Here is a 20942-nt window from a genome sequence, read left to right on the forward strand (position 1 = left end):
GCACACGAAGGGACAGAGGCAATGGGACAGGTGCAAGGAGCTAGGAATCAGGACAAGGCAGGAACTGGAGGGATGGGGTTAGGTAGGACACAGATAAACAGAAGGGGATAAGGGGCAGGTTTTAAACCACTTGATTCCTCTACTGCCTGGCCCCACAACCACTGCTTGCCTGGCAACACCACAGAGGTAGGAGTGGTGGGGGGTCAACACAAATTTAAGATGACCCTCCAATAACTAGAGTCTATACATGGAAGATTAGAACCAATTTATAAAATTGGTCTCTACAGAATCTAAGTCAGGGGTAGACAACCCCCAGCATGGGTGTCAGAGTGTGGCACATGAAGGCATTTTGCTTGGCACTCATGCCATGGGGTGGATGGTGGGGAAGGGCCCAGAGCTGCACTGTTACAACAACTTACAAGTCAAAGTTGGGAGTGTTCCTTGGCACTCTGCCCAAAAGAGTTGCCAACCCCTGAACTCTAGTGGCGGGGGGTAGTAATCTTAAATTCAGATTCATCTTGGAGTCAGGTAATTACAATAACTACAAGTTTCAATGTCTTTTCAGCTCCTGAAAGGGGAGGCTCATTCTCTCCCAGAAGCCAAACTCACCAGTGCCTTTTTATGTCTAAGTCTCACAGAGTTAGTGCACAGGGCAAGTGAACCAAGGGTCACTTACTAATATAGGAACAAGTTGCTTGCAACAAATGAAAAAACAGTACATGAGACTAAGGGCAAGAACAAACATGAAGAGATGCTGTCCCTTCATTAACATACCCAGGCAGACAAAAATTTAAATTTTGACCACATTACATTCTAGCTGCATCTCCCTCCACACACCCCCTCCCCTGGATCTCCTGAGGTCAGTAAGCCCAGAGAGGTGCAGGTGAAGACTGTACCTCATCTACTTGGTGCTGTGTTTGCTGAAGACGACGATTACTACCAGAGGCAGCGTTTGAGCTTCCAGTGCCACTTGCTGACCTGCAGAGAGAGTTGTAGTTATTTTATACTGCATCCCTAACTGGGACAAAAGACTTCCAGACAGATTCTATATGCAAGTCACAGAAAATGGCTCAGCAACCAGTCCCCATTCTTAGTAGGATGAAGAGAGAAATGCAGTCATTGCTAGTCCTTCAATGGGGTTCTTGCAACTGCCAACAAGAATAAAGCCCCATCCAAATGCTCTAAAGCAAGGATTGAGGGTAGCCTTCCTGCCACTTTCAAGCACACCAAAAATAAAGAACGAGAAAGCAGCAGGATGAGGCACACCTGAGCTTCCTTGCTTCAGCTCCAGTTCTGGAGTGCAAGAAATAGAAGCCAATGGCCAGGGTTTACATACTGGCAAGAGCCTCAATAACAGACATTCCCTCAGAGCAGGATTTCTCATAAGTTTGTAGTCTTTAAGCAGCAAAGTGAAGTTAGCTACTGGCAGAGTTTCCAAGTTTATTTACCACCAGTGCGTGGCTGTAGAATCAGTAGAGGGCAAGCAGAGGCAGACTAATACAACAGCCAAGAAGGAAATGAGATAAGCAATAGCTCACATTGCTATCAAATGCCAAGAACTACAACCCATTAATATTTTTCTCCCTTTTGAAATAAGGGCACATGAATTCAGGCACATTTTATTATTTGAACTTGGAAGTCCAATAGCTGTCAACAGATATTTAGATCAATTTGTGGAAAAAAAGATGGTTTCAAGTAATTACGTCCATGCAGCATCTCCTACTAATTAATAATTTTCCTAGGTCACTAGGAAAGAAAGGCAATTCAGTGCTAGATACTTCAGAAGACAAAAAGCTTCGTAAAGTTACAAAGCTTCCCTGAGCCCAGTTTTTCCCCAAACTTCAGGTAGCAAGTGACCGTCTTATTTCTTTCTACAACTTCAGAACTTCCAAGTGAATAAGGGTATAAAAACACAGCAGGTGTTTTCTTTCTCTCTCATATCCTTCCTAAGTTAGGGGAAAAGCTTCATTCTCAGTATGTCAGTTTACTCATCTGCTCAACTTTTATTCCTGTTATGAACACCAGGTGCCTATACTCCAGTGCAGAGGCTGCTCTGACATTCTGTAATTACAATACAGCAGACTCCATTAATGGAATCTGGAGTGCTAATTACCACACTCCGACAGCCAGCTTCTGTCTGGTATATCAGTGTCCCTGCACTTCAAAATGGTGGTTAGGGCACTTTATCTTCAAACACACCCGGTTGTCATTTTGAAGCGCAGGGATGCTGATACACTAGACCCTCCAGGTACTTTAATTAGAGACCCTTTAATTAAACTCCCCCCACCCCTGGAGCAGATGTAGAGTGCACCGTGTTTAGCGTTCTGGTTTACTCTGTTCCGGATCCAAGCATACTATTACATTCCCCTTAGCCAATATCAACAGGTAGCCAGCACTCAAGCAATTAACTTTTTCTAGGAATCTTGAAAGCAATATCTGCAGTTAGAGGTGACTGAACTATCCCTGACTTAGAAATGAATTCCCACTGGGCTGCGCGTGGAAGGAAAGGGGAAGGCTCAGGCCCCTTGTCAATTTGCAAGGGTGGCTATGCCGACCCCTGGGGGAATCTTCCCCGAGAGTTGGAGCCCAGCACTGACAGGACTGGTGCTACCTTTTTGAGTACACAAGGTCAGTCCCAGCGCCTTAAGTCTTTCACGCAAGCTGGATGCCTCTTAAACAGAAAGCAAGACGCTCTGGACCCCGCAGAGCTCGGGGCACTTCGGGCGGGAGCGAGAGCCCCTAGCAACGCTCCTACACGCAAGGAGCCATCGCAGCCGAGGCCCACGCTCGCCATCCCCAGCCCGGCCCCTTGGGACCAGCCTGTCTCGAGAAGCCTCTTGCGTGAGGGTGGGTGTCACGGGAAGGGACAAGCGGCTCCGCGCCCAGCCCAGAGCTCGGTCGCGGGGACGCTGCTGTCCGCCCCCACCAGGCCCCAAGGAGCGCGACAGGCAGGGCCTAGGGCCGCCCCCCAAGCCCGCCCGGAGGAAGCCCAAGGACAGCGCCAGCTCCCGGCCCAAGACACGCAGCGACCACGCCGGGTCCCCACGGCCCCTGCCCTGCCCCGCCCCGCCCCAGACTCACATGCTGGCGGTCGGGCGGATGGCCTCCTGCGCACCTCACAGGCTGCCCGGGGAGCAGCACCAAGCCGGAAGTAGCGCGCAGGTTGGACAACTGCAGGATATGACGCTAGGGGAAGAGCCTCTTCAGCCCCCGCCACGGCCTGTGGGAGGGGCCTGGCCTGGGCCGCTGTCGCCCGGGCTGGAGTAGGACCAGCACGGCCGAGCCCACGGTCAGACCGGCGCCGCCCACGCTACCCGGGGTCGACCCGAGCCTGCCGTGCCGCCGCGCGCGAGCTATGTCCGTGTGGGCAGCCTCCCCGTCGTCACCCATGCTGCAGAGCGGGCGGTCCGGCCGGCGTGGCACGGAGCGGGGGCCAGAACCGGGCAACTGACGTGCTCGTCTCGGCTGAAGGGCCTGGGCTCCAGCGCGCCCGTAGCGGCTGGACCTGGCTCAGGAGGAGACTCGCACCCCCATCCAGCACACCCCGCCTGTCCGCCGAGGGTCAGTGCTGGGCGCAGCAGCCGTCCCCCAGGCTGCAGGCAGCCCCTTGAGTGTCCTGGGTCCCACGTACATGTTGGTGGGGTGGAAGGTTCAAAAGTGCCTCGGGCCTGTAGGGAGCCTGCACCCCCTCCCCCTACCTAGCTGAGGGCTTGTCCTGTCAGTAATGGCTGGCGAGACACTGCCGTGTTAGTCTGAAGTCAAGTAGAAGGCAAGACAGTGATTACAGTGCCAGCTTGGGGGCAGAGGGGGGTGCACTTTGCAAGTAGCAGTGAACTCCAGCACACTTTGTGTTACTGTGTGGGCCTAGCTGGCAGGCAGCCTCTGCACTGTAGCACCCTCGTGCCTCAGCCAGCCCTGGTCACCATCTACATGTGTGTTTTGGCATCTGCAACTACTCCACTGTAAGATAGTATTTGTCTCAGACAGTACTATCCTACAGCAAAGTTAATTAGTTTACTGCCCCCTAATAGAGGAGCACAGGTAGATGGTGATGCTTTACTACAGAACTAATTAGTTAGCTCTGTGGTGAAGTGCACATGTAGAAGCACCAAGGGGTCATCCAATTTGGTCTTGCAGCTGTCTACATTTAAGTGTAGGGAAAGCTAAAATCACAGTGTCTTGGCCCAGGACAACAATCTACCTTGGCAGGTTTAGTTGTCTGGGATCTCTGCACAGTCTGTGAGGACACAGATGTAACCTGGTTTGACCAGATATACATGTTTGAATCATGTGACTCAGGACCAGCACACCTTTTGGGTTATTTATGCTATAAAAGCAAAAAAGGATTATTTCGATTACTGAGGTCTGATGTAATATAATTTCCCAATATTTCCAATAGGAGAGGTACTGACTTTTGTTTGCAGAAAGTTAAAAATTGCTAAATGAAATATATATTTTATTATTATATATTTCCATTACAATAGATTCTAAAGGCCTTAATCAGGACTGGAGCCATCTAAGTGCTGGTCAAATATTCCTTAATACTTTCTTAAGCTCCTCCTGTTCCATTTTATTCTGTTAACATTCATACATCTATAATCTTCCTGGATGTAGGGTTCAGTTGCTCCTTCCTGCAGGGAAGTGTCATTAATATTGTGCAATAGAAACATGAGCACTTGTACCCTGGTTTGCATTGGAAAGTGTACACTGTGAGTAGCACATCTCAGTCTGGAGAGACAGTGACGGTCATGCCTGGAAACAGTGGGCCAAATTCATCCCTGAAGGCATGGATCAAACCCATCAACATTTGATCAGTTTTCAGTTGTTTTCCGTAGAAATTATTCTGCCATCTCATACAGCATCATGATCTCTAGTATCTGACAGACACTAGTCTCTGAGCCTGGCTCAGAACTTATCTCCCCTGACTGTTGGCTTCAGGGGAGTTAAAGCAGGGATGAATTTGCCCCCACATATTTTAAATACAGTGAGGTTTCTAGGGGTTGTAGCCATGTTGCTAAATGTTGCCATGAGACACATACAGAAAGGGAGACCAGCGTCCAGGACGGCGAAACCCATTTCCTTTCTGCTGTAAAAGCTGATTCAACAGTCAAAAGACAAACTTTTACCCCATAGCAAAGGGAACAAAAAAATGGAGGAAGGAGCCTTATCCAGCCTGTCCCACTACTGCCTAACTAGGAAGTGAGATGTGAGGACCATGCATTCTCCCTGAATCTTTTATGGCAGTGCCCAACACCAGGCTGAGCATCTTTGGGCTGATCTGAGATCTTAAAACAGAAAGATGTGGTAGGCAGTGCACTTCTGAGTAATTACCTGGAACTCTTGGGGGCATCAGAAGCCAGAAGTTGAAAGCCCAATGAGTTTAATACTTAAGAAGTGTCCTGAAATGTGCTGGTCTACCTACCGGATGGAGGGTACACATTACAATCCAGAAGAAAGACAGATCAAGAGATTTTAAGGATAACATTCTCTCAGATGTGAGTGCCTGGACCCACTCAGTCCAGTCAAACCTGCATATCCACTACATAGCAGGATTTGGGTTTATGATAGTTTTAAAAAAATCAAAAAAGACAGCTGCATTTGAAATCCAGCCAGTCAAGAACCTGAGTGATGTTTGCAAATAGGTCATGTGACAGACTTGCTTTTTAAAACGCTAACTATAATTACTCAAGGAAGATGCAGCTCCTTCTTGGTTAAAATGGAAGGTTAAAAAACACACACTTAGTATGGGGAAATTTTCTTTGTTTTTAATTTACAGCAGAAAGAATATAAAGCATTCAGAAAACATTTTCCATATTTTAAGGGCAATTCAAAACATTTTGCATGGTTCCAGCAGCTGAGTTCTTCAACAGATCCATTGATTCAGTGATGCTTTACATGCACAGTTACAAAAATAAAACTTACAAAAGAGAGACATCTATACTAGTTTTACATGCAAGTTTTGGGGACTCCCCATCGGGCGCCAACTATTGTGTGGAACTGCTGTAAGCGTGCAACCATAGAGGGGGTTCATGTTATATTCTGTATTTCTTTCACACAGTATTACTGTTTTCAGATGTGTTACATGAAGGAGCAATTCCACTTGCAGGAGACAGAAGATCCTGCTCCTGGCACTTGGGAATCCTGATTTTCCCAGAAAGCTGCACTATCTTCTATTAAAATATGAGTTCCACAATCAAGAAAAGGGTGAATAGAATCACTTCACTTCAGTGGGACAGTGCATTTAACTCACCAGTGGTCACTGATACACTGAAGACTTGTGACCTGACATGGCAAAGCACTTAAGGATATACTTAACTTTAAGCATGTGAATACTCCTATGGAAGCTAACAGAATTGCTTACATGCTTGATATTAAGCATGTACTTATGTGTTTGGCTGAAGCAGGGCCTTTATCAGTAGATACATCACAAGGCCCATGGATTTGGAAGAGTAACTTGAAATAGCTCTGTATATTACTGACTCTGTGGGCATGTCTACATGTGCAGTTAATGCTATTTGGCTTTACTGTGCAGTAAATTTACTACGCAGTAAACTAATTTACTTCACAGTAAGCAGTGACACTTAGATTAGTAGACACAGTAGATTAGCCTATTGCGCATTAAAGCATCTTGTGTAGACATGGCTTCTCAGTACAAACGCAAGGGGTTAAATACTGCCACTGAGGTCATTACTCTTTCTTGTTAGGAAAAGATCAATTATATGTGCCGTAATACTGGTAAATGGGACAAACATATTCAAAGTGTCAGAATTCTTCCAGTATTAATACAGAGCGTTCCAGAAGGAGTTTCTTTTTTCCATTTCCTGTTCCCATTTTTTGTGTGTGGAATACATAATGTGTATTCCAATTCAATAAAATAAATTGAAGTTAAAAGGCTGCCACAGCCACAATGTGGGAGCCAGACAATTTCTCTTATTGAATCAGATCATAAAGCAGCAGTTCACAAATGTACAGAGTGTTCTGATCATGAGCTATAGCACATACACTGTAATTCAATGCTGGCAGTGAAAAGAAGTAATTAAAAACAGGTACAATTATAGAAAAGGCACCAAGAGCACTGACCCCAGTTTTTTTGCCACAACCTTTGTCTTTTCTTTTAAAGACACCAGTTTAAAAGCTTATAATCTGTGATATTTTTAGGCTTCACAACAAGCCTTGCAATTAAAGATTTCAGTTGGTGGCCTGGATCAAGTAAGAACAACTATTCTAAAACTAACTATCTAAAATGTACACCAATCATTTGGAAATTTTAAACTGGCACGAGCAAAATAAACACACAGGAGCAGTTTCTGATGTTAGCTACACCTGTGTAAACCCAGAGTAACTGTGCCAATTTCAGGGGTATTACTCCTGATACGTCCCAGTGCAATTAAGATCAGAATCTTGCCCATCCTGTTCAAACTTTACGACAGTTTTACATTAGTATTTCACTTTTTAAAATATCTGATTTCTTTGGCTCCTCTCTATGTGGAAATAGCAATATACCATGACACCCCTACAAGATCAGTTTGCATCTTTTAAGTTGTTACTTATTTTTATTTTTTTTTATTTTTGTGCAATTTTTATTACATTTTCTGACTTCCAGCAGGAGATATGAAAATGTGAAACATATTTTCTACTTTCATACTATTTCTTTTTTTTTCAGTTTATGTTCATTCTAAGTGTTCTTTATTGGAGTGAGTGTATGGTGTTAAGCTAGATACGATTTTGTATTCTTATGATTATCTGCTTTGCGAAAGTAACTTAATTTTTTTAAGCAATATTAGCATTCACATTACTTGGCACCATTGGCAAAAGAAATACAGAAAGAAAGAAAAATAAAATAAAATAAAATAAAATAAACTCCTGGTAGCCAAAATCAAATGTAAACATATCCTTTTTTTAGTAATGTTACTCTGCCTTTTTTCCTAAGTCTAAATACAGTAGCTCTTTTTTGCCATTTAGTCATGCTTTAGCAAAATGTTCTTCTAAAGAACATTTAAAATAAAGTTTCTTATAGTGAAATAAAGTTTTTGTTTCATTTTACAGACCATAGCCACTAATGCTTTGCTTTTTTCATTTCTTTTTTTCTTGAATTCATGCACATATCTCTTTGTTTTAATATATACAATATGTACAAACAATACATCCACACTCTTCTCGCTCATTCAGACAAAACTATACAAATAATAATTTTATCTTGCCAAGTTATTGACCCTTTGTGAATAAAATATTTAGTAATTAATCAATATATTCCCTTTCAAATATTATTTCTCATTTTCCATTTCTACCTTCTATATATACAGAAACTGCCCAGGTTTTGATGAAATAGCCAAAATAAGAAATTTACTGGCCAGAATGCAGCACCACTCTGATCTTTAGGTGGTAAAAATGTCCAGGCAACATATGTATGTGACTCTGTAGAACAAGAAATTTAAAGGTTACTTTAAAAAAATCCCAAAAAGAACATACTACATGCTTTACAAATTATTTTAAGAAAATAATTAAAATATCACATGAGAGTAAGGCTAGAAAATAAAGTGCTGAATATGAGAAAAAGTACATGACAACTGATATACTTGCAGGTTCTAGAAAAATACCAAAAAGAAACTGTAAAACTTGATCGAGCTGCTCTCTTTGTTTCCCATGCATTACCCGTTTACCTTGGAAGCCAACCCCCTCTGTAAATTCCCCAGGGATGTATTAAAAACCTGCAGATTTAAAAAGTTGCATTAAGTGTGCTGTAGAGAGATTCAAACAAAAACAAAGGACAGAAGTACGAACAAAATGAGAATGCATGGACCCAATAAAGATTTACTGATCTAAGCCCCTCCACTGAGAATCCCAAAGCTTCAGGTTCTTGGAGATGCCTGACAGGTGCAGGAATAGCATTCTTGTGTTGCTTGTGCATTCCCAACTTTTCTTAACAATATTTTTGGTATAATATTTGTACAGTTCCACACATTGTTTTAATACAGCCCTATGTGAAAAGGATAATTAATCGCTTCTTCTTTCTGAGAGAATGAAGCAACTCACAAATTCCTCCTGGTGTCTTTTATCTCATGATCCAACAGAAGATTGAGTTCCAAGATGTCTTGCTGAACAAATTAAAAGTTGTCCATGAAAGTGCAAATGCAATGACCAAAACATTACTGTTAAAATCCTGCAGCTGATCCTCCCAGACCTGCAGTAGGGTGTTTTTTGTTGTTGCTGTTATATGTCTCTGCTAAAAACAGAAAATGAAAACAGTCTGAAAAGCAATGTCACATTGCTACGGGATGCTGCTGCGTCTCTTCAAGTTCCTTGGCCTTTTTCAATTCTTTCACTCTGAAAAAATAAGAAGGGACAATGTAACACTTCTATCTCTAAACTCTTCCAAAGGAGAAAGTGAAGGGGCTTCTTTACTAAAACCTGCAGTATGAAATAGTAACCCCCCCAGAGAGTAGAAAAAGAGAAGCTCCTGCTACAACAAACAGTTGGGACAGAGGGAGGTTGAAGACTGAGAGAAAACACATTCATAAAGAAGAATTTATCTTTCACAACCACTTTCTGAGCCACTGTTTACCTCCTAAGTTCATTCTGGCATAGACTTTATTTAGTTACATGCCTTTTTGACTGCTTTGGCACTCCCTATGGATCAGATCCCTTGGGTAAAGTGCCCTTTTATTAACATACACAGTACCTTACAAATCAGCAGAGTCTGTATATGCCTCTGTGCATGGCGGTTAAATTAGAACCACCCAAGTTTAGGGAATATGCTTCCTCTTCATATCGTCTCAGCTTCACTGCCAGCCCTTGCATTTTCTGATTGTAGGATGGACTGGCATTAGGGTGACCACCAGTCCCTAACTGGGTGGGACAGTCCTGAAATGTGAACATCAACTCCTGGTCCCAGGTTGAATGACTCCAAGACAGTATCTGTCCTGGATTCCCAGTATTGTACAGGGATCTGGGTTCTCTGTTCGCTATGGAAAAAGACAGGAAACAGTGACTTTCCCCTTGCAGGAGAGCAGCTCCCTGCAGGTAAGTCTGTGAGGGAGCATGGAAGGGGGCAGATTGAGGCCCCTATGGTGAGGGAGGGAGCAGGACAGAGGCTGGGGGAGCTGTCCAGCCAGGGTGGTGCATGGTGCCCAGGGCTGAAGCAGGAATGTGCATGGGGCCAAGCTGGGGGAATGGAATGGAGCCATGGGTGGCTCATCTGGGGGCACCAGGGCTGCTGGCTCCCCAATGCTGCACATATTCCCAGAGAGGAAGGAATGGGGAGACACGTGCCTCCCCAGAGTTGTGCATGGGGTGGATGAGGGCTGCCTGCTGTCGGCTCAGGTCTCCCCACCCTGCCACCCTTCCCTCGAAGCCACTGCAGTAGTGCTGTGGAGTAGTGCTCCCCACTGCTGCCAGGTGGGCAGAGGGCACCTTGCCATGGCAGTACGGCTGGTGCAGGGCTCCTGGGGAAAGGGCAGCAGGGTGGGGAACCCCATGGTAGCCTGCATCCTCCCCTGCCCCCCATGGGCTCCACTTGGCTCTGTTCCAGCCGTGCCACCAGGGGTGGGGGCAGGAGGTGGACATGTGTCCTGCCTTTCCATTTTGAAAAGGTGGTCACCCTTGCTGGCACAGTCAGGGCCACTGCCTGTTCACAGAGACTAACCTGATGTGCCAGAGGGCTGCTCCTGATACTCAGCACTTGGCATAGGACACCTACATGCCGGCTGTGACCACCTACATGCTGGTTGTGACAAATGCAGACAGTAAATTGTTTATTTGCCGAGTTCTGGCGCACCTGTTTTTGGGAGTGCTAGGTTCTTATTCACAAAGCTCTAGCATGTTGCTTCCATAATGCTGTGCAGTAAAAAAAATCATTTAAAACCAAGCACTGAATGCCTGTGTCATGCCCAGAAGAGAGCAACCTGCCTCCTGGTGCTAATGGGCACTTGCTGTTTGTTGCTTATGATACTTTTCATTACAGAGAATGGGAAAAATAAACAAATGTAGCTGCCCAGCTCTGACTGGGGTAGGACACAGGACTTAGTCAAGCTGCTGACAGAAAACCAAGACTCAGAGGAGTTGGTTCTTAGTTCTCCAAGGGGCAAGCATGTGTTTCTGTCACAGCTTTTTGTCTCCACTATATAGTACCTTTCAATCTAATTCCTCTTGGCCAACTAACAAAGAGGGAGCTGCACAGCTGTTCTGCAGAAGTGAGCTTGTTCATTGCTTATGAGTTATGAGTACAGCAGAAAAGTGTGATCTGGCATTTCTACACATACATTTATACACATGGGCATTTGTATACTTCTGTTCTTTTAGTTTGATGCACATAACTAGGAAACCCCATTTTACTCTTTCAGGCTATTCTTGGACTCATTTTCATGAGCCACTATGATAGAGTAACTCACTCAGAAAAACAAATAAAAAAATGGCATGTTACACATACAGATCAGAAATGTCCTGTTGGAATAAGCTACAATATACAGGTATGTATTTATGTGAAAAAGCCACCTAACTCTGCATGTTCTAGTTCTGCTGCTGAGTAGTGTTCCTACCAAAAAGGTGTAATATGACCCAAATTAGCAAGAATATACAGCAAGTTGGTGCCTTAAAAGCACTGAGTTAGAGACACACAAGACAGCAAATTCAGAGATGCTGTGCATCATCTGCCCTTCTGGGTGGAAGAAGGGCTACAAACGAATCTAACAGAGCATTTGTTTCATGTAAATTAGGTGCTGTGGGGGCTGGATGATAAGAGTGTAAGAAGCACAGCAATTTAGAACAGTATGTAAGTTAAAGGAGGATTCCACCAGACCCCCTTCTTTTGGTCTCTATACCAGCTTGGCCTTTACCTCTTAACATCAGTGTGTAACGGACACAGATTTACACATCACTTCCAAATTTGGTCCAGTAAATAGAAGTTTCAGCTAATCTGATCTGGATTAAATCAAGAGAGACTTGGACACCTTAACCACGACTTGAGGGATCCAAATCTATACTGTATATCCTCAAAGCCCCTACTCTTTCCTGGAGGCATTCATATCCCCCTGGCACCTTGTCCACTAGTAACCCTTCCCCCCACCCCACACCCCATACTTATATTTCTCCTGCTGGGAAGGCATAGAACCACCTAAGCAAAGCTGCATAACCCCAGGCTGCTTGGCACCCCATAAGATAAACAAATTTGCTGCTTCCCCCACCTATCTCCCCTGCCAGCCCCAACCCTGTGGGTGGTCTCAGTGCACACTCAGTCCCAAAACAAATGCAGCGGGTTGGGGAGGAGGTTGGTCAGAGAGAACGGGGTTCCAGGGTCTGCTCCTGTTAGTGTTTAATTTTTTCTGAAGTGGAACAGACTCAACAAAAAGAAGCTGAGAGCTTCCTACCCCTTCCCATGAGGGCTGACAGACCAGCAACCACAGTGCTCTCAAGGGGTGGGAGGTGAGGTCAAGTCCTTGGGCTGGTAAATTCCACTAGGGGAAAGGATACCTAAGCTGGAGGTAGTGTGATGTTGATCCTAAGTCCCTGCAGGGAGTCTAACCCTGAGGATGGAATCCCAGCAGCAAGGAGGTTAACAGATGGAGCAGCCCCCCGCCCCCGCAGTGCTTTTCTTGTTACCAGAGCATGGGCATCATTCTCCACTGTGTATCTTGTATCATGGCAGTCCCTCATTAAAGTCAACCTCTGCATCTTCCTCTGCAACTCTTTCTTGCTCAGTAACAACTATTCATTGTTTGTATTGCTGTAGTATTTAGGAGGTATAGGCAGGGACCAGGACCTCACTATAATAGGTGTTGTAAAGATGTGTGCTTTTTTGCATTTAATGCTGAGGCTAATCACAAACAGGCATCAGACACCATTCCTGATGCATAATTTGTAGTGCAACTTGCACATTTTTTCAACTGCACCTCTCACCGTAACACAGAATTTACCTGTTATTACTACAGATCTCTTATTGAGAACATGCACAATTCTTAAGCTGGTGGCTCTTTCACTAAGACATGCTGTATCCATACTTAGCAGTTCAACATGCAAAGTCTACACTAATGGAGCACTTTTGCTGGAAAAATGCAAGACATGCTGTGCTGCCAACTTCAACCTATGACATGCAGTATCTGTACTTGTGCAGACCTAGTAATTCTCTCTCTTGAACTGGCATGTGTATGCTATTGTAAATTAATTACTGAGTGCTTTCAATATTTGCACTAGTACAGATTCTATTCACAAATATGCAACACCTTTCTTGGTGAAAAGAATCCTGGAGAAGTGAAAAGGTTTCTAGGCCTGTATAAACTTTGGAACTGCAGTGTTAATTGTTGCTTAAGGAACACATCTGTACGGAATTTGCCTGAATAGAGCTTGCAGGTTGAAAAGAAAGGGCAAAATGTCCCAGTTATAGGCCATTGAGACTCATTAGGGCAGTGGAGACAGGACTCTGTTTCTTTAACCTCAGCACAAGAAAGAGGTAATGTGGTCAGCACCATGCTTCAGCCACCTTTGTTCCCTTGTAGCTCCTGGTACCCATTGGATAAGAGGCTGGGTGGGCCTCAGGGCTGCACTGGAAGTGGAAGCGATGAGTGAAAGCCTACCATTCTCCCTAGGCTCAAATCCAAGTTTTTCTAGTCCACAGCCAGTCAACCTATTAACTGAGCTACATGGCTTCCGAAAGAAGAAATGTACTGACAAAAGAGGCTGCAGAGTGCTCAGCTGTTTCCAAATACAAGTCAAGTGTGCTTTGCAATGCTACTCGGCAGCATCTGCAAATCTGCAATGCAATGCTAATCATAACACTATTTGAATTTATTATGTTTTCCACATTTTCAGAACTAACACTCCATGTTTAACCAGGAACTATGTTTGGGGATGGAGTGTAGGAACATGTATGAAGTACATGTAAGCAGTGGCAAAATTGTGGCACAGAACCCACTGGAAATTTAACACTAAGACTGTCTTGTTTCTTCTGACTTTCTTCTTGGTACTAAGGGAGTACCCTGCTGCAAGGGAAGGGTCTTGGCCAGAACAGAACTGCTGGAATGCTCCTGCCCCCTTTGCACCCTGCCAGTGTCTGTGCAGAGCTGGAATGCTTCTGGCTCTGGCTACTCTTGACGAGTTACTGGCACCCTAGTAGACTGTTTTCAACCAGTGTTTGAACAAAGCTGGTGTAGCTCGTTTCTTGCACAGCATTTGAAAACTTACCTATTTATCAGATAGCTTTGGGCTGGTTCACTCAGGGTAACAAATGTTTCTTAACAGACTGTGTTTTTGCCCAGAGGTCCACTTAGCACCCTTCCTTCTTGTCATAGGTAGGGTATGCAACCCAAATCCTTCAGAACCCCCTGTGGTAGATAGCTACACCCCAGGAATGGCAACAGCCTCTCTCTGTTGTTCAAGGGTATCAAACTTACAGGCCACATCCCCGTGAGCAGGGGCATACAGTTTCCATGGGGAAAAAATCAGCAGCACAAATTCATGCCACCGCTTTTTGCCCTGGTGCCTGCTCCTGAATGTGGGGTTAGCATAGGGAAAATGCTCTACGTGTGGTAAGGGAGGCTGGGGCCTTACTTTTGTTATTCATTAGAAAGCCTTGTTTGCCTTCTTATATGCTGCCACTTTCCAGTGATGCTGCAGCAGTGAGTGCTCACATGAATGGGGACCACAACCTTGTTTATTAACAGTAGACAAAAAAAATAGTCAAGCAGAACGTGATCCCTAGGCTGAAGGCTTGGACTGACTACAACCCCTGCAGGCCGGGGGGTTTATAGGAGATTGGCTGCTCACATAGCTTTCAAGATACAAGCAGGGACTGCTGCCTTCCTGAAGGGGGCCGAATCATTCTCTCCACCTTAACATCCCCGCTTTGCACACCTAGCCTCCTCTCTCCACTAAAGATTTTAGGCAGGGGTTGAGGAGGTGGAGGGGAAGTTCTCTTAGCAACTTGCCTTGAACACAAAACACAGCAAATCCTATAACATAAAGCAGGAAACAGCTGCTCCCAGAGAAGCTGTTGCATCTAAGACTCAGGTCTACACCTGGCAACAGATATCAGGATGGCCTGGGGTGAGGGGAGCAGCACTGGGCCAAGATTCTTGGTGACACATAGAGTAGGTCTTAGCCCCACAAACAGGCCTGCTGGTTGTGCCATACTGTGATATGGTAAACAGGGTGGCTCAGGGGAAGCTGTACTGCTGCTGCTGCTGGAAATTGTGCTTGGCAGGATGGGCTTAGAGGAGCTGCCCCCAAGAGCCTTCATCCTGCTGCACACTCAGTCCTGTGCAGTTCTCAGGGCAATGGAAAAACATGGGAAGAAAGCAAGTTTCTTTCCTTGTGTTTCTTTCTTTGTATTTCTGAGAAAAGCAGAGCCCTGCTAGCAAAGGCTCCACTGGAGAACCCAGAGACTGCCTGCTGACCACTGCAAGGCCATGGTTATTTTTCAGCCGTGCCAGAAGGCAACTGGAAGGAACCGCAAGTGTGGAGATCACTACTGGCTGTCTGTGTGCCATCCCTCTGAATTAACTAGGGCTCAGGTGCTTTGTGTTTGTGCTGTGAACTTGGGAATCCTGATAGGCAGGAACATGCTCACAGCTCTCCCACCACCCCTGCTGGACAGCTCCTCCGATTGTATTATGTATTAAGACATCCAAGAAGTTGCATCATTACATGCTAAAGCAATGTAGTAAACAACAGCCCTGAAAGCCAGCAGCAGCTTCTCTTTTATCTGTTCCCTTGAGTTTCAAATGAGAATTTGTAAGCAAATGGATTAGGCCTACTTAGAAAAGTCAAAGCAGGTGATGGCTTCATGGGTAAAGCATAAGGCAAAGCTGTTTCATAAAATTTACTTCATAATGCCCAGCCAGGAAAATGTTTAATGAGTCAGTGAGTTTTACAGCACACGGGTTCTGGTGATGCTGCAGGTCAGTAATATAAAAGGGCAGGGTGAATCAGAGCTAGAGAAGGTTTTCTAGTGAGTTACCTGTTGCTCTTAGAGCTGAAATGGCTTGTGGGAAATTTAGAAAATGGGAGCTCTTGCCTTTCTTCAGTTACCTCATTTGGGTTGCAAAACAAAAAAGACAGAAAGGCCCAATAAGAATGACACCCCAGAGCATGCGGTCTGCAACTGAACACATACATTTGTGCTCCAAAGACATTCAGCCCCTGCAAGATGTAAATGAAACAGAATTACTTGGGAACTTCTGCTGCAGCTACCACAATGTGATCTCTTGGCTGATCACTTAAGAGACAGATTCCCCCCTCCCCTGAAACCTCTCTCCCCATTCCAGATGTCACTACAAGGGGCAAAAAGGAACTGGGGACTTAATGTACTGGCTGCTGCACAGACCCATTTCTGGTGCACAAGAGAGGGGAGGCTGCTGCTGGGAACAGCTGGGGTCTGACATGGGCTGCATAGCAAAAGGGGGGCTTGAGGTGGTTCATTTATGTATGAGACAAGGAAGGGTTACTTACCTGAGGCACTGACTGCCCCAAGTGGAGAGCAGTACTTAACCTGACAGTGAGGAAGGGGAGAGGGAGGCAGGTTTTGAGAGGATGGTGCTATAAACAAACATAACCTTGGCATGTTATTAATAACTGTGACCTGGGGATGTTCTGCCTCAGAAAACAGCTTCAACCCTTCACTATAAGCAGAAAGAGATATAGCCAGTCTGACATTCCAGAAAAACTGGCCTGGCACACCCCATCTCTGGGATGCCTGCATACCTATGGCAGATGGAATTGCTGGAGCCTTGTGCATCCTTTGGTAAGCATGTACCAAGTCAATACACCTTGCACCTGTGCTTTGACAAACTACAACCAGGAGTGGAGAGCTGGGAGTGCACAGAAAAGAACTGGTCTGTATGCATCAGGAATGGCAGTACACACTAATATCAGGTATAATCCTTCTCATATGGTAGGCCTTTTAGAGGCAAGTAACTAGTGACAGTTTCCTTTTAGAACACTGTTGTTCCTGCTTTAGCAAACACACTGTCTCCCTCCACCCATAAAAATCTATCTCCGTAATAAACCTGGCCTGTTTAAACCAGCTCATTCCTGGTGAAGGACTAAGTCCTAACATCTTTTTATGTTTTAATGAGGAACCTGAGTGTAAGCTCTCAACATGGGTTTGTGTGTGCAGGCTGAGTAGGATCTGTGCTTGTGTGCTATGTCACCTGAACAAAAGTATCTGAGTATTTAAGAATGAAAACTTCTGTATGTGCATGGCAGGTCATGATGTGCACATGCACACACGCACAGCATGCATTCTTTAAATGCATGCGCACCCACAGCTGTAAAGAAAGAGCTCCCTTTGTACAGCCTCTCATGCTTTGGCACAGTTGCTGCTAAGACACCTCACTCATCATTTCTTTTTTCCAGAAATCCAGAAAAAGTACAGAGATTAAGAAAATGAAACTCTGCTGACTCACTGTGACTGGCAAGGGCTGTGCAGAGAGAATAGTTATGGACGCACCATACTGAAGCATACACACAGACCCCCATACACAGGACCTGCTCCTTTGGCTGATTTAGGGTCACTGACACTGCTCCCCTGAGGCACAAATTATTGGTGCTAGAATGGAGACTAGAAGCCCTGGTCAGGGACTAGACCCAAGTTGACCACTGTGCAAATGCACCTGAAAACACTCCCTGCCTCAAAAACAAAAGACCTCGGTGAGAGGAAAGAGCAGTCAAACCTGTATGATTAGCAGGCACAGAGATTCACTTGCAATCTTTTTCTCTGTTATTAGAGATGAATTTAGTGTCTGGTCTCCCCCCCAGGTTCCTCAAATTGGGCATCAGAGCCATCTTAAGCATCATGGTGGCAATGGTCTTGGGAAAATCTGATACTGTGATAATCTGTTGCTCTTCCACCACCTCAGAGGTCAGGAGTCACTCTTTGTATATGCATATATGTACATCTCTGAGGTAGTATGAGGTTCAGTAGCAGGTTAGAAGGAAAATGTCCTGTGGATGGCTTCTCATTATTTTTGGACGCTTGAAATTTCAGTCTGTGATGCCAACAGGGTGAACATAACCAAGGGTTACGTATGAGCAAAGGGACTGTAAGTCCTGGCTGCTTCTGTGTTACTACTTAAGGCTTCCAGAAATTTTACAGCCTGCACAGTGCTGCTCCCTCAGAACCCAATTCACATGCCCCACAGTTCATTTTAAAGTGCAACAGCAGCAAGAGATACCTCATGCTAGGCTGGCCCCATACAGGTGGTGCTGGACTTGGAGGATCCTGTGCTGTTGGAACCTGCCGGTGCTCCACTCTAGTCCATGGAGCAATGATACGCTCGTCTAGTCAAAAGCCTGCCCCAGCAACTCCCCCAGAAGTAATATCCAGGTCCTTGGTCTCACTCTAAGGCAGTGAACTCCATCTTAAGCTCCCACACATGCATGGTGAAAAAAAACACCAAGGGGTAGAGCCAGAGCTTTGCCCTCATACTGACACATGGTTATAGAGTATCCACAACTGTATCATGTTTGAAAAACAAGGCAGGCTTCCAAATGCACAAGCAAAGGTCTTGCATGAAGACTGCTACCACACCAGGCTCTCTGAGTGGCACATGGACCATGCCAGATGAAGCCAAGTCAGTCAGACCTGGGACTGCAGGATGCATCTATGCTTAGAGTCCTGGTCTTCAAAGGAACAGCCCAATAGCACTGTCTCTGTTCTGTTCAGCTTCCAGGCCAACTGGCTCATATTCAAAAAGGAAAGCATTAGTCTTTCCCCTCGTGCTATATCTTGAAGAAGTCAATTCTTAACCTGTACACTCTCCTACACAGAATCCCGAGCCTTGGAAAGAGCCAGGCAGCCACAGCCTGTCCTACAGCAAACAAGACAAAGCCCCAAGCTCAGGAGTGGCCTCTGTCAAGCAGCAGAGGTGGGCCTCCCTGACCTTGTTCTTTCCCATCCCCAGTTGCTGGATTCTCTTCCTTTCTCTTTGCTGTTGCTCTGAAAAGTCACAGGCATGAGCAGATAGAGCCATAGGGGCAAGGGGTAACTCTTTCACATGACCTCAGTGCGGGGCTTGAACACAGCAAAGCCAACAAGGCTTTGGCAGTGCCCTGGCTCCACTCAGATGTATCCACAGATGCTGCAACCCTACAAGAGGGTGGGAGCCCAGCTGCCAGAGGAGGGAAGAAGCATAGTCCACTGGACTGGAGCGGCCTTGGGCTTAGAGTTGGGATCCCAGGGCAGTATTCTCCATTCTGGAGGGAGAATGAAGAACCAGGAAGCCAGGGGCCTGGCTCTGCTTGCTTTGAACCTGGTTTAGCCAGTCACATCCATGCATACTGAATGTGATAGGTGGTGTTCTGACCCAGGAGTGTTCTGCACCCAAGAGAGACCAATTGGACTGACAGCAACAGGGCACTGGGGGCCCAGTGGCCAGGACTTCTGGGCTCCATGTTTGGTCCTGAGGAGGAGACAGATTAGTCTGTTCCTCCACCTTTGTCTTAGTAGTTACACCTACAATTGCTACCTGCAAAGCAAGAGAACCCAGCCTGTATCTGTACCACACAAGGAAGAGTCAGTACAGCTCTAGCTTTCTGGGAGAGCAGGTCAGCATTGACTGTCTGGCTCATCTCTGCAGCTGAACAAAAATTGATTGTCCCAGGGGAATAAGTAGAGGCACTTTTCTTTTTAAATCAAGTCACTGTAATTTCTGCTTTTCAAGACTAACAAGCCAGGGGCCTTTGGGAGCCGCTAGCCAGACCTTTCTGCCTGACCATCCCTGCCTCAGCCTGTAGATATAATCAGGCCAGAGTTCAGGGACTGGCTAGCTAAGTGTGGGAGGAGCATGGCCATGCTAATCCTACACAATGTAGAAACATCCAACTAAGAGCTGGACTTTGTCTCCCCAGAATAAACCAAACCAGGTGGGGCTGGAGGTAAGTGTCAGGGGAAGTCAAGGCCACCTCTAAAATATTAGCTATGCAATTGGTAGGGAGCACTACTTGGAGACTTCCTGCTCCTTCTCCTGCTTGTTGTCAGCTACATGGGGGCACCAGTCTCATTTGTCTGCTACAGAACACTTTAACAGCACCACTTTTTAAAAGTGCCCTGTCTGAGGTGCTGCAAAGCTGGGGCCTGCTCTAAGCAGTACTGCCAGGCCCATGCTCCTGACGACAGGAACAAATCAGTTGTGGTTCTGTTTCTTGTCTCAGCCCCATCAGGGACAGAACCTGAATGTTACACAACACACCACAGGATAACTAGATTTCTGGTGCCTGGGAAGGGATTTGTTCAGCAACTCCTCACTCATCCATGTTATCTAAAACATCCTCAACTGTTTTTCAGTCCATCTCATGATAAAGGTCGTTGGCCAAGCAAGGACCCCAATAACAGTTGTGGAGCAGCCAGCCAAGGGACTTACCCACTACCCAACTACAGCTTGAACTGTGTTAGGAAAGGAGCAGGAGATAACTCCCCCATCCTGCTATGGCTCATTTGCAGCAAATGTACCTAGTGCATCCTAGCACTGTGAAGGAGTCTGCTGAGAAAAAATATTGCAGCATTAACATTTGCTTGCAGCGCAACTGTCAGTATCAAGGAAGTCGTTACTCATTTAGCATGTGTCAGTGAAGACCCACCCTGTGCCAAAGAAAATCCTGACAACAGCCATTTTGGATACTGCAAAGATCCCACCAACACCATTTTCTAGGCATGCCTGGTGATGGATATAAAAAAGTTCCTTTTTCACTTATTCATGCATTTGTAACATCTACTGTAGTGTTCTGCCCTGTTATAAAAAGCGGTAGTGTTAGTAATTGCAATAGGGTTAGTTTGTACAGTATTTTTTCATATAATTAATGGAGGTGAAACTTACTGGCATATCTAGGCTGCAGCCCCATGCAAGCAAGCAGAAAGCAAAATATTTAAAATGGAATAGAGAGAAACTGGCTAGCAGGCAGCTAAACTCACCCTTTTGTACAGCCTATGGTCCACCAGAGGGCTTCAGATAGCAAAA

At 45.5% G+C, this 20942-nt stretch overlaps 2 protein-coding genes across 2 annotated transcripts in view; both read right to left on the reverse strand.

The window, feature by feature from the left end:
* Positions 1-3185, reverse strand: part of VAMP3 (vesicle associated membrane protein 3) — an 11704-nt gene extending 8519 nt beyond the window's left edge. The window contains exons 1-2 of the mRNA XM_019511587.1: positions 3082-3185; positions 897-978 (exon numbers count right to left, since the gene is read on the reverse strand). Coding sequence (XP_019367132.1) covers positions 897-978; positions 3082-3083 — 84 coding nt within the window. The 5' untranslated portion in view covers positions 3084-3185. The remainder of the gene's footprint in view (positions 1-896; positions 979-3081) is intronic.
* A 2558-nt stretch (positions 3186-5743) lies between these two features.
* Positions 5744-20942, reverse strand: part of CAMTA1 (calmodulin binding transcription activator 1) — a 1745066-nt gene continuing 1729867 nt past the window's right edge. The window contains exons 22-23 of the mRNA XM_019511533.1: positions 20897-20927; positions 5744-9324 (exon numbers count right to left, since the gene is read on the reverse strand). Coding sequence (XP_019367078.1) covers positions 9292-9324; positions 20897-20927 — 64 coding nt within the window. The 3' untranslated portion in view covers positions 5744-9291. The remainder of the gene's footprint in view (positions 9325-20896; positions 20928-20942) is intronic.

Source organism: Gavialis gangeticus, unplaced genomic scaffold (genome assembly GCF_001723915.1).
Source record: "Gavialis gangeticus isolate Ggan-Ray unplaced genomic scaffold, GavGan_comp1, whole genome shotgun sequence".
NCBI lineage: Eukaryota > Metazoa > Chordata > Crocodylia > Gavialidae > Gavialis > Gavialis gangeticus.